This window comes from Phaenicophaeus curvirostris, chromosome 12, assembly GCF_032191515.1.
Source record: "Phaenicophaeus curvirostris isolate KB17595 chromosome 12, BPBGC_Pcur_1.0, whole genome shotgun sequence".
Taxonomy (NCBI): Eukaryota; Metazoa; Chordata; class Aves; order Cuculiformes; family Cuculidae; genus Phaenicophaeus; species Phaenicophaeus curvirostris.
Window position 1 is genome coordinate 4,406,751 of NC_091403.1, and position 12,114 is coordinate 4,418,864.

At 52.3% G+C, this 12,114-nt stretch overlaps 1 protein-coding gene across 1 annotated transcript; it reads left to right on the plus strand.

The window, feature by feature from the left end:
* Window positions 1–445: 445 nt before the first annotated feature.
* On the plus strand, window positions 446–3,884 carry BCL2L10 (BCL2 like 10). The gene is made up of 2 exons (XM_069866367.1): window positions 446–873; window positions 2,714–3,884. The coding sequence occupies exons 1-2, from the start codon at window positions 469–471 to the stop codon at window positions 2,843–2,845; spliced, it is 537 nt and encodes a 178-aa protein (XP_069722468.1). The 5' UTR covers window positions 446–468; the 3' UTR covers window positions 2,846–3,884.
* Window positions 3,885–12,114: the final 8,230 nt, after the last annotated feature.

Below are 12,114 nucleotides of genomic sequence, written 5' to 3' on the forward strand. Positions count from 1 at the left end.
CAAGGATGATGCGAGGGCTGGAGCAGCTCCCATACGAGGACAGGCTGAGAGAGTCGGGCTTGTTCAGCCTGGAGAAGAGAAGGAGACCTTAGAGCACCTTCCAGTATCTGAAAGGGCTCCAAGAGAGCTGGGGAGGGTCCATTTACAAAGGCTTCTGGTGACAGGACGAGGGGCAACGGGTCTGAACTGGAGAGGGGCAGGTTTAGACTGGACTAAGGCGGAATCTCTTCCCCGTGAGGGCGGGGCGGCCCTGGCCCAGGCCGCCCAGGGAAGCTGTGGCTGCCCCATCCCTGGAGGGGCTCCGGGCCCGGTTGGAGGGCAGCGGGGCCCGGTGGGCGGTGTCGGTGCCCGCGGCCGGCCCTGAGGGGCGGGCAGCTCCCGCCCCCGCGCTCCTCTGTGGGATAAAAGGCCGCCCCGGGGCGGGGCCGCGCGGCTCTGGGTGCGCGCGGGCGGCGCGGGGCCGCAGCCATGCCGGGCTCGCTGCGGGAGCAGACGGCGCTGCTGCTCGAGGATTACTTCCAGCACCGCAGCGGCGGCGGCGGCGCGCAGCCCCCCAGCCCCACGGCGGCCGCGCTGCGCGGGGCGGCGGCGGAGCTGGAGCGGCGGGAGCGGCCGTTCTTCCGCTCGTGCGCGCGGCTGGCGCGGGCCGAGCCGCGGGAGGCGGCGGCGCTGCTGCGGCGGGTGGCGGAGCAGCTGGAGGCCGAGGGCGGCCTCAACTGGGGGCGGCTGCTGGCGCTCGTCGTCTTCGCCGGGGCGCTGGCCGCCGCGCTGGCCGAGCGGGGCTGCGGGGACGGGCCGAGCTGCCTGGCGGCCGAGCTCGCCGAGTACCTGGCCGAGGAGCGCGGGGAGTGGATGGAGGCGCACGGAGGATGGGTGAGAGCCGGGAGAGGGAGGCGGAGGGTGAGAAGGGGGAGAGGAAGAAAGGGAGAGAGGAGGGGGGAGCCGGTAGAGGGAGCGTGGAGCCGGGAGTCCCGCACGGAGGGGGATGGCGGAGCTGGGAGCCTCCCCGGGGGCCGGGAGGACGGGCTGGAGACGGGGTTGTGCCGCCTGGGGAGGGGAAGGCGGCGGGGAGACCGTAGAGCAGCCTCCAGGGTGGAAAGGGGCTGCAGGAGAGCTGGGGAGGGACATTTAATAAGGGCCTGGAGCGGTAAAATGAGTGGGAATGGCTTTAAACTGAAAGGGGGAACATTTAGATTAGGCAGTGGGTAGAATTTCTTCACCATGAGAACGGTGAGGCCCTGGCCCAGGTTGCCCAGGGAAGCTGTGGCTGCCCCATCCCTGGAGGGGCTCAAGGCCAGGTTGGATGGGCCTTGGGCAGCCTGGTCTGCTGGGAGGTGTCCCTGCCCATGGCAGGGGGGTTGGAACTGGATGGGCTTTGAGTTCCCTTCCATCCCAAGCCTTTCTGTGGTTCGCAGGGCCCCAGGGGCCGGTGGGTGCCCTGTGCTGTGGCTTGGGCCACTTCTCCGCAGGCGCTGGTGGCCAGAGCCGTGTCACCCTGCAGCCTGCTAGACCGGGCGGTGCTGCTGGATGGTGGGGACAAGGGTTGCCCTCCCATCAGATCTGCACCTTTCAGTTGTGGAAAGACCTGGATCTTCACACACAGGCGCACTGGTGTTTTGTGTTTACGCTCAGCAGGCACCTGTCTGCCTGTCCTGCTGCTCTGGTTCTTGTCTGTCCAGAGAGGGGTCAGGTAGGGGCCTCAGGGGAGCGTGGGCCATAGCGTTAGCGAGCACTGCGATGGCTGCTGGTGCTCTCTTGGACTTGAGATACACGCTGAAAGCTCTGCCTGCGTTTCTGAACGCTGTTTCAGCTATCCCACAGAACTGCACGCTTCCTCTTTTCAGTCCTAGTGGAATATTTCATGCCAGTACAAATAAGCGCTAAAAATAGGAAGGGGGGGAAGCAGCCACTGGTTTCGTTGACTCTTCCAGAGACCAAAGTGAACCTAGTTTTCCAGCGGCTGCTGGTCCATCTGACCGCTCAGAACAGTGTGGCAGTCGGCTACATTATACGCTGCCACTTGGCACGGGTCGTACTGCTTGTTCGCACAAATTAAAGTGTAAAGAACAAAGTTCCGGAAGAAATTAAGAGTATAACTTGTTTACATAGACATCTGCGGAGCAGAGTTCAAACGCAGCCATCTGGAGTTGTATTGCTGCCACTTCTGATTATCGCAAATAACGATCTGGGAGAGCAGCTGCCAGCTTTGCTCTGTTGTAGGTCAGCTCTGAGCAGTGTCCACTTGGCCCTTCCAAGAGAATGTGTAATCGGTCCCGTGTCTACCAAGGTGGGATCAGAGATGAGATCAGCTTCGGACTCCTGTCTTTCAGATGGAAATTTCCATATCCTGTGTTTCAGATGCTTTCTGAAACTTGAATGAGGGGGAACAATGCTGGCAGCTCTCAGCAGAAACTTGCTTAAAAGGGTAAAGCTAACATAATGACTTGCTAAGCAATCTTGATAGGAAGTTTACAGTTGTCTTTTGAGCAAAGCGTACAAACACGTGTAGCTCCTGTCTTGTGCAAAGGCTCTTGGAAAGCGTTTTTATGTACCAAAGGCAGCAGGCTTAGACTTTCATGATGAAAGTAGAGACTTCTGCAGCTGACAACCGCTGTGCTGGGAGTGTGAACCAAACCGTGCTCAAAGGCTTGTTAAGAGAAATCTGGTTAATTGTAATCCAACTGACTTAATGTCCCTTCTCTTGTGTTTCTAGGATGGCTTCTGTCGCTTCTTCGGCAGACATGGCTCCCAGACGACTGACCAGAGCAACACCATAAGCAATGCAATCATGGCTGCAGCAGGATTCGGAATAGCAGGATTGGCTTTTCTCTTGGCTGTGCGGTAGGCTGGTGAAAGGATCTTGCCATGGGAAAGTACTCAGAAAACTGACAATTTACCAGATTTCACTCTATTTTCTATAGAACAGACCCTCTAAGAAGTTTATATTTTTAAACTGGCTCAGAAAACTATCTCACCAAATCCTTGGCTATAAACTGCTTCACTTGCTGCCCGGTAACAGCACAACCAACCTGTGCTAAACCGCCATTCGTGCATGTTCAAAACCTGTCGTCTCCAAATGTCCTCTGGACTTCCTTTTTGAAGGTGTAACCTAAACTTTAGCATGGTTCATGTACTGTAACTTCCAAGTGCTTGATGTTATGCTAGAAAAACGTTATGGTGGACTTGCTACTAAGTCCTCTTGTTTGAGATGTCATATTTACATGGAGCAAAGTCTTTCAACCCGCCTTCCATTAATACTGTAAAGTGGGTGAACGTCAACTGTGATTTAACATGGTTTATGGCTTCAAATGCAGTGCAAGGCACTTGTTACCAAAAGGCAACTCGTTGGTCGATTTAGGGCAGCTAGTGCCCGTGATGCGAGAGGCATTAAGGCATAATACAGCATAAGACTGATTTCATTACACTACAAGAAGATAAGAATTGATACAGGACAGTAATGGCTGCAGTACTGTTTCTTACTGAAAGGAAAGGAATTTAAATATTAAACCTTAATTGGTATATGGAAGTCCAGTGGAGGCTGGAATTTCTCTGGATTTCCGTGACAAAACGAGAATTTCCATATATCTTAATATATTTTTGAAGTATTTATCACTGTATAATACTTGTAGCCATGACATCTTTTATTTTTGTTTAAAACTTAATGCTGGTTCTTGTCACTCTAGTGCGTATCAAGCGTTGTCTTGTTTGAGTAATATTTCACTCTTGTTTTCAACATGCTGTGTATTTCTTTTAATGGTTGTACAAATTGCCTTATGTTTCTGGTAACTTTTAGCAACGTTCCTGGGTTACTCATAGTGTGTACAATTTTACTATGGTGACTTCAAAGGTGAATAAATGTTAAGTATTTTTATTTTAAAAAAAAACCCTTCTGCTTATTTGACTGGATGGGTGATGATGCTCAGGCTGGGAGTGTTTCAGTGATTACCTGGATGCATCAGTTTGCTGGTGATTTGACCTGAAATGAGGAGCTGTGTGACTGCAGAGCAGTGTGATACAGGCTTTGTCGCAGAGGAGTCCTGCAGTCAGAACTTGAGCAGAGACAGCCTAAGGGGAAAATCCAGTCCAAAAGGCCTGTCTTTATCACTGCGACTGAAAGAACCTGGTGGTTTTGTAGGCAAAAATTTCCAAAGCTCACTAACATAGCTGGGTACAGACAGGCTCCTCCGAGAGCCGCTTCTGCTTGCAGAGAGCAGCAGAGCTCTTTTCTCTGCCAAGAGCTTACTGCTGCCTTTCTCTTTCACACATGCAACTTTTTTACTGAAACTGGAGTTTCTGATACAAGTTATGATAATGACTGAGCAGTTGGTGACAGAGTTCAGCCTTCTCAGATTAGTGATACAGAGCAGCTGTAATTTATGAGGGTGTTTGGCTTAACTCTTAAAAGGGGTCTCGTGTTCCCATCTCCCAGGTAGGATGTTTCTGTGGCACTGGGGATTCCGTTGTCTGTTTTTCAGCCCCTTTTTCAGCCTCCCTCCCTGGCTGCCCATCAGCCCACTGCTCTGCCCTCTTAGAGGGTACTCATGGAAGAACACTGGGTGGGCAGTGGACTTCCTCGTGGGAAAGATCAGCCTAGCAATCTAGTCTGTATTGCCATGACAGTGACCACCCTGCTGCTTCTGCTGGCTGCTGGGCTCCAGGGAGGCAGCAGTGGGGGCTGTGGCCCCACACCGGACAGAGCCACGTTGTGCCGACTGGCCGCAGATGCTGGAAGAATGATAAAAAGGGACATTCAGGGATGGTAAGTCCAGCAGAGGCGGGAAGGAGCTGGCTGTCCTCCCCCTCACGCTGTTCCTTCTGAACAAATGTCTGCTTGTTCTCTGACTTCCAGTTCTCTAAACTCCAACTTGGCTCCTCTCAGCAAAAGGATTAATGCCCCATGGCGTGGGACCGTTGTGCTCAGTTCCTCTCTCAGTTCCCACACAGACGGCACCCACTGCGGCAGGTCTTGGGACCTGCTTCTGGTTCTCCTGGGCAGGCAGGAGGCTGTGGTGCCTGAAACCTGGCTGTGGTGGGAGTGTGCTGGCTGGTGCTGGGAACTAAAGGTAGTTTCTGAAGCATGGGATGCCTAGGGGTGTGTATGTTGAAAAGCCTGGCAAACAACAGGGAAAAAAATGCTCTAAGCGGGTCAAATGCTGCATGGAAATGTCCTGCTGTGGATCTCGGTGTCTCTCCAATGTCAAGCAGGACAAAGATAAAATATCAGTGTCTTGATTTCCAGTGTAACTTGCTGGGGCAGGCCCTGCAAAAGCAATAGCAGAGAGGATATTATGCTGGTTGTTACTGTGTGCCCTGGAAAAGAGAAGAAAACAGTTTGGAAGCGTCCTTGAATAAAGTCTCATCAGCCTTTGGCGTAAACCTCATCCTTTACAAGGTGCAGCTTGAAGTGACTGCTGTTTTTGCTGGCCTGGGAGAAGCTAAGGGTAGGTTTCCTACCTGGTGCCTTGGTAGAAGAACCAGGGGTAATTTAGGAAAGCTGTAAGGCTGAGGCAGGAGGCTGCAGTGCAGCTCAGTAGTGTAGAAGCAATGCTACCTGTAGCTTCCTGATGCCCGGCAGCTCCGGTCTGCTGGCAGTCCGTGCCCGAGGGTGCTCTGCTCAGTCACCCTGTGAGCAGTGAGCGCAGCCCAGGCTGCCAGAGCCTGCAGGGGGATTAGTCTGTCCCCACCAGAGCTTTGCTCCCTGGGCCGCTGTGCCAGTCTCCACAGGGACTGTGGTGATGTAAGGTTGAAGATCAGGGCTTAAATAACTGAAGCCCCATTGATTTCAGGGCGGTTTAGACTAACTTACGTTTGCATGACTCTTCTGATTTTCTCTTTTTTTTTTTTTTTTTTTTTTTCAGTTTCAGCCTGACTGTTTGTCTCAATGAACTCCTGTCTTCCGACTGAAAGCTGCTGCTCATCCTCTTTTTCTGCCTCAGGAAAGGGAAGCAAGAGGCTGCTGTTCCTTTCTCTAAATGCAGAAGGAGAGTAGGTGGTGTTGAAGTGCAAGGCTGCTTCTAATTCTGACAGCTTGCAGCTCTTCGGTGCTGGTGTACTTCCCAGGCAGGTGGTGGATGCAACAGGCCTTGTCCTCTCTGACATTTAATTTACAGCAATTGCTGCAGATTCTGCAGCAGATTCTGCCTTTAGCTGCAGAAGCTATCAGTCGCTAGTCTCTTTGAGGCACCTGGGTGCTGGGCAGGGTCTCCTGAGGGGAGAAGTAAAGGTGCTGGCTGAGCTGCGGCCATCACCTGGCTCTTATCTGTTCTGAGTCTTTCCTGCTCTGCTGTGTACAGAGACTTCTGCGGGACTAAGAGGTGGAGAAAGCAGCGTTCCTGACTTACAGGAATGGTCACAATAGTCTTACTTGAGCCGTTGGTGTTATCTGCTGGTGCTGCACCTGCTCCCTCACTGTTCCCTTCTGAAGGGGCAGAGGAGCCCAGCTGCCTTCTTGTTAAAGGAAAGAAATCCGCTCATCGGGCTTCTTAAGAGCGTTGAACTAGTCAGTGGGTTTCTTTTTGGCTTGGAAAAAATGAGAAGCTGTTAGAGCTCAAAAACACATGAGTTGCAGGCTGGTGTTACATGGCAGTTTGTGAGCTGCTTTGCTGTGGTATGCAAAAAATCTGGTTTGGCATGGCTTGCTGAAGGATTTGTGGCTGGTGCTGCATCCATTTTTGCCCATGCACGTGAGATGGTGTGATGTGAGGCTGACCTGCAGGGTGGTACCTGAGCCCTGTCACAAATGACTTCCTAATTGGGCAGCTAAAAAAACCCAAAATCACTGGAAGGAAAAAGGATGGAGTATGTGTCGGTTATTCACATAATTCTTGTGTTCATTCAGTTTGGATAATGAAAACAAACTTCTGAGTTTCACTTCTGTTTCTCTGGCTGCTTTCTCTATCACATTCGACCTGGGTTGTCCTTGCCATGACATGATGCAGCATGGGGAGAGCAGGCACAGCTGGGAAATTACTTGCTTTCAGATTTAAAAAGTCAGAGTCAGTGTAATTCATTCATAAACGCTGCTGTTAGTGGGAGCAGTAATAAATCCATATTTATTTGAAGTTGAAGGTAGGAAGTCTAAAGATCGCTCTGTGCTGAACTAACGACATTGTTTTGTTGCTTTTTTTCCTCTGCCTGGGCTTGGTCTATTTGTTTTATTCAAATGAGACAAGGAAGAGAGGACCTGGCTTTCTTTGTCAAATAGGTCTCCTTTCAAACAGGCCATTTGTTCCTGCCCAACCTGTGCTAAGTTTCTGGCACTGCAGCCTGAAAATCATATTCACAAACTGGCAATCTCATTGTTTCTGGATATTCACCCATTTTGTGTCTGAGGTGACATGTGTTACACATTTCTGCTAATGAAGAATTAAACCTATTAAAACAATTGGTTAAATTCGGTAGGGGATGAACTTTTGGGGTGACTGAAATCCATGATATCCTGTAGTAAGAGAGACAGCAGTGCAGGGAATTAGAAAAGCCTGTCTGCAGAGAGCCACCGTAGAAAATTTGCACTCTCTGAATTTAATCCCCGTAATGATTCTGACCTGTGACAACAATTCACTTGAGGGAGTTCCTGTGTTTGACCCAACCTGCTCTTTTGTTTGTCTTTGAACAGCTCAGCACATGGTGAGTAACAGCAGGAGCCCCACACCCTGCTTAAAGCTTTTGGATGCTGTCTGGTTTTTATTTTTAAATAAAATGTGGCTTGTACAAATCAGGGTCTGTGGAGAATGGTGACCTAGCTCAGTTGAACTGCAGGGAAGTTGTCCGCTGCACCTCAGGGAGGAGCAGGCATGGGATCTGGAGCTCTGCTCTGGGCAGGCTGCTCTGCACTCTGACATCAAAACCAGGAGCTCTTGCTGGCACTTTTAATTATGCATTTGCAATGCGTAATAGTAAAAGTGTAAAGGTGCTTGGCTTCATCAAAGCGCTAGAGAGAAAGTCCTGTCTAGTGTGCTAACAGGCTGGTTGGCTTCTTCCTTGTAGCTATTAGCGTCTTTAGAAGAATCCCAGACTGCTGTTACTAATTTCTAAGCATTAATTGTGAAGCTTTGTGATGAGCCTCTTAAAATACAGGCAGAGCGGAGTCAGCGCAGGGCAGATGGTTAACTCTTGTCTCTCCGGTAGCTGTCACCTAAAGCTCACTCAGCACCCCTACTCCTGGCATACAGGCTGGATTCTTGCTCCTCACCAGCCTGGGGCTTCCCCCATCTCCTGAGGCAGAGAATGTGCTCCCAGAGGTCCCAGCAGCCTGTTTGCTGGATGTGTGGCTGTGTTGGGGTGTGCCCAGCATGGTCTTGCCCCTGGCAGCACAGTCGGGCTGCCTCTTGGTGCCAAGCACAAGGCTGTGAAGGAGTGGTCGTATTGGTGCCGTACTGGGTGGGTGGTGATTAGATGACTTGCTAATGATTATAATGCATGAGTAAGAACAAATTCCACCAGTCGGGTGTAAAATAACCTTGTAAAACGGTGATGACGAGACCAATGGCAGCTGAGAGCTGATGGTGCTTGCCACGCAGGGCAAACACTTATTCCTGATATCCAGCACGCGTATGCTGGGTGCTTTGAAACGGGCAAATGCTTTAGATGTTGAACCTCATTATTCTGGGAGCCTGCAGGTGATGTGGTTCCTTGAGTGTTTCGTACCCAAGCTGGATGGTGTCATTTTCAAGGTGAACTTAGGAAGGGGGCCAGTAGGTGCCAGCTCTGCTGAGGGCTGGGTTGCTGCCCGGGCTGTGCCCCGGATGGGGCAGCACTGCTGGGCTGGGCTGGTGTCCTCTGTGACAGGGCGTGGGGTTGTCACCCAGCCACTGTGTGACAGCACCCAGCCCTGCAGCACAGCCAGCTGGGATGTGGTTTCCATCTCGAAACTCCACAGAACCCCCTGAGCTTTCTGGCATGTGAAAAGTCTGTAAAATGTGCAGGGTTTGCATTTTTTCTCTTGTTTTTTTCTATATTTTTTCCCCTAACTCTTACATGCCCTGGAGAACATGTACCTGCAGTGCCAGCGCGAACACCCCTCCTGTGTGGGGCTGCTGCTCAGCACATCATACTTGGAGCCTTAGCATGGAAACACAGCTTCCTTAAATATTCTTACTGCCAGTCATGTAGGCAGCTCTCTGCCATAGCAGCGTTGCTAGAAAAGGAAAAATTAATTTCTCATAAAATCATTCACAAAAGGGCACAAAATGGCACCAAGCTTGCCTGAATCTTTAAAAAGAAGAAAAAAATTTGAAATCCTCTAGGGTCTTGTGTATTGTCCATGGTGATGTTCACAGCAAAACACCACCTGCCGCTCTGAAACCCTTCCAGTGTTCTTGATCTCCTTTTCCAAGAGAATGTCTGCTCCATGGGAGGAGAAGGTTAAACGTGGGAGTGAGTAGGGCAAAAGATTATGTGAAACACAAATCCTGATGCTGTTTGTTCTGCCATCTGCTCAACACTCGATCCAGGGCTGTGGGTGGTTTCCCAGCGTGCTCTCGCTCCCCTCGCTGGTGCAGGGCTTTGAACTCTCTGAGCTGGCACTGCGGAGCCAGGCAAGATTTGCATCTCGTTTCTCCCAGCAGAACTGCCCTTTTGGCAGGGCACAGCCGGGCACCGTGGCCCAACCGCTGCACTGGAGCTGCTGCTGGGAGCCTGCCCCCGTGGCAATCCAGAAAAACACCAGCTCCAATGCCTTTGGCACGAACGGAGTGAGCGTTGGGGGTGCCCATAGGGAGAGCCCGGGCAGGACGGCCTCTGCTTTGTTGGGATTGCTCAAGGTTTCCATCTTTGCAGCGATGCTCCCTGAAGAGCGAGGCAACCTGCACCTGGGCGCTGCTGCCGTCCCTGCCAGGCAGCAGCAGGGCACGCTGTGCCCCACACGGCTCTGTGCCAGCGCACCAGCCTGCCTGGAACACGTGCCAGAGTGTGGGAGGATGGAGGTGTTGCTTGCCTCACCTTCGCAGACGAGGGACCGGAGCACAGAGATGTGTAAGAACCTGCGAGCGGGCAGTGCTGGGACATGCTGAGATCTCAGTGCCTGGAGCTCACCCGCTGCCACAGCCGGTGAAAGGAAGGTGAAGTCATCACGCCTCTTATCTCCAAGTCCCCCTTCTCCTTCACCCAGCCCCTGTTTTTCTGCTTCCCCACCGGGTCCCCTGGCCCGGCTGTGCCCAGGGCCACAGGCTGCACACCCCCTCTGTGCCGCACGCCTCCTCCAATCCCTGCCCACCCCCCCGGCTCCACTTTCACTTGGGAATGTGACCTTGCTCTCTAGATTATTTACAGACAAAATATTGCTGCAAGCCTGTGGAAGGGTTTTCTGTTGTTTTCTTTTAAAGTGACTGAATTCCACAGAAAATGAATTATTTCAAGGGGGGGGGGGGGGGGGGGGGCTGGTGGGAATGCATTGCTGTGCTTGGGAACAGCCTGCCTAAAGCCATCTCTGCTGGCCAGCACAGATATGCAAGAGGCTTTTCGTTTCCCTGGCTCTAGGAAATGATCTGTCTCTGATTTTCCTAGAGAAACTCACCCCCTGCTCAGGGAAGGCTACTGAGATGGGACACCAGCATCAACAGGGGCATGGCAAATGTGTAGCCAGGCCCTGGGCTGCTTCCCGAGACGTGCACGAGCCCGTCCGTAATGCTGGCTGTGGGGAAGAGCAGAACCAGGGGCTGCTTTCTGTGCCTCCCCCTCCCGCACTCCCAAAGCCACAGCCCTCAATTTCCCCTGGCTTGGGAGCTCCTGGCTCTCCTGCTGCGCTTGCAACACAGGCTGAGGACCTCAGACAGAGCTGTCACATCCGATCGGAAGTGGTGGTGGTGGTGGGCTGATTTCTCCTTTTTTGTTTTTACTGGCAGGACCAACAGCTGCCCTTTTTCCCCGCTGCTGACAATTCTTCTGTCTAGTTCAGCTTCTGAAAGCCTCATGGTGGTGGTTTCCCACTGGGCAGAGAACTTGTGCCTTTGACCTTGCACCACTGCGGTACCTTTTGCGTGGCTGCTGGAGGCCATAAAGCTGTTCATTGCTCATGATAACGAGAGTCGTTAGGTTTGAGCAGCGTTGGTGGTTTTGAACAGGGCCTACCTGGGGTCTCTGACCGGTGCTGGTTTCCTTACAGGGTCAGCAGAAGCCTTCAGGTTCCTGCAGCTGAGTGGTTGTCCTGAATAAGGCTGTGTTCTCCCTTTTCATTTAGGAGCGAGCAACTGCAACTGTCAACAGAGCTGAACTTAATCACAGACAGTGCCCTTCGTGCTGCGGGAAGCGTGCTTGTGCCAAAATACCTTGGTCTGGCTCAGCGTGCACCTTGGCTCGATCTCTGTGCTGACTGAGCCGGTGGTGCTGATGGGCTGGCAGAGGCGCGCTCTGCTCCCCGCTGAACCCGGGGCTGCTGTCGGGAGATTGCTCAGCGGGGGTGGCTGCAGGGGATGACCACAAAGCAGGCGCCTGCAAAGCTGTTCCGTGCCTGCTGCCCCTCTGGAATAACTCCAGCCTTCTCACCTTACCGTGGGTGATGCTCTCATCCAGGCCCTTGTGGAAGGATTATGTGCAGGATGTGCACTGGGCAGTAAGAGGATGCTGAGGCAATAGAGGAGGTGTGTGTTAAGGGACCTTGATCAACCAGGTTGCTTCAGCTGGTGGCGGTGGTTTGGAGGCCCATCTTGCAGCACTTTTGTTTATCTGGCAGGTTGGTGAGAATTGCTCTGGTCCATGTGCTAGTTTGGGTGCTACTGAGCAATGGAGAACTCCATGCAAGTCAGAAATGATCAGACTGGTTATAAATAAGGGCAAAAATCAAGAGATTTTGTTGAATGAAGTTCTGAAGTGTCCGTCGTTGAGAAGCCGTGGGGACAGGGAAGACAAGTGGAAAAAGGTTTATTATGTCAAATCCTTGACTTGGCTGCAGCCGGCGTGTTCAGCGATGGGGTGGAAATGTACCAGGTGAGAGAAAAAAAAATTGTTCGCTGAGATCAAGCGCAGCAGCAGCAGGTAGAGCTAAAGGGCATTGCGGGGCCCTGTCTGGAGGGGCTGCTCCTTATCAATGCACCTGCTGACCTCCTTGCAAAACCAGCCCCTTGCCACCTGCGCCGTCAGGAGCTGGGAGGGAGCCGTGGACATCAGGACCCATTCTAC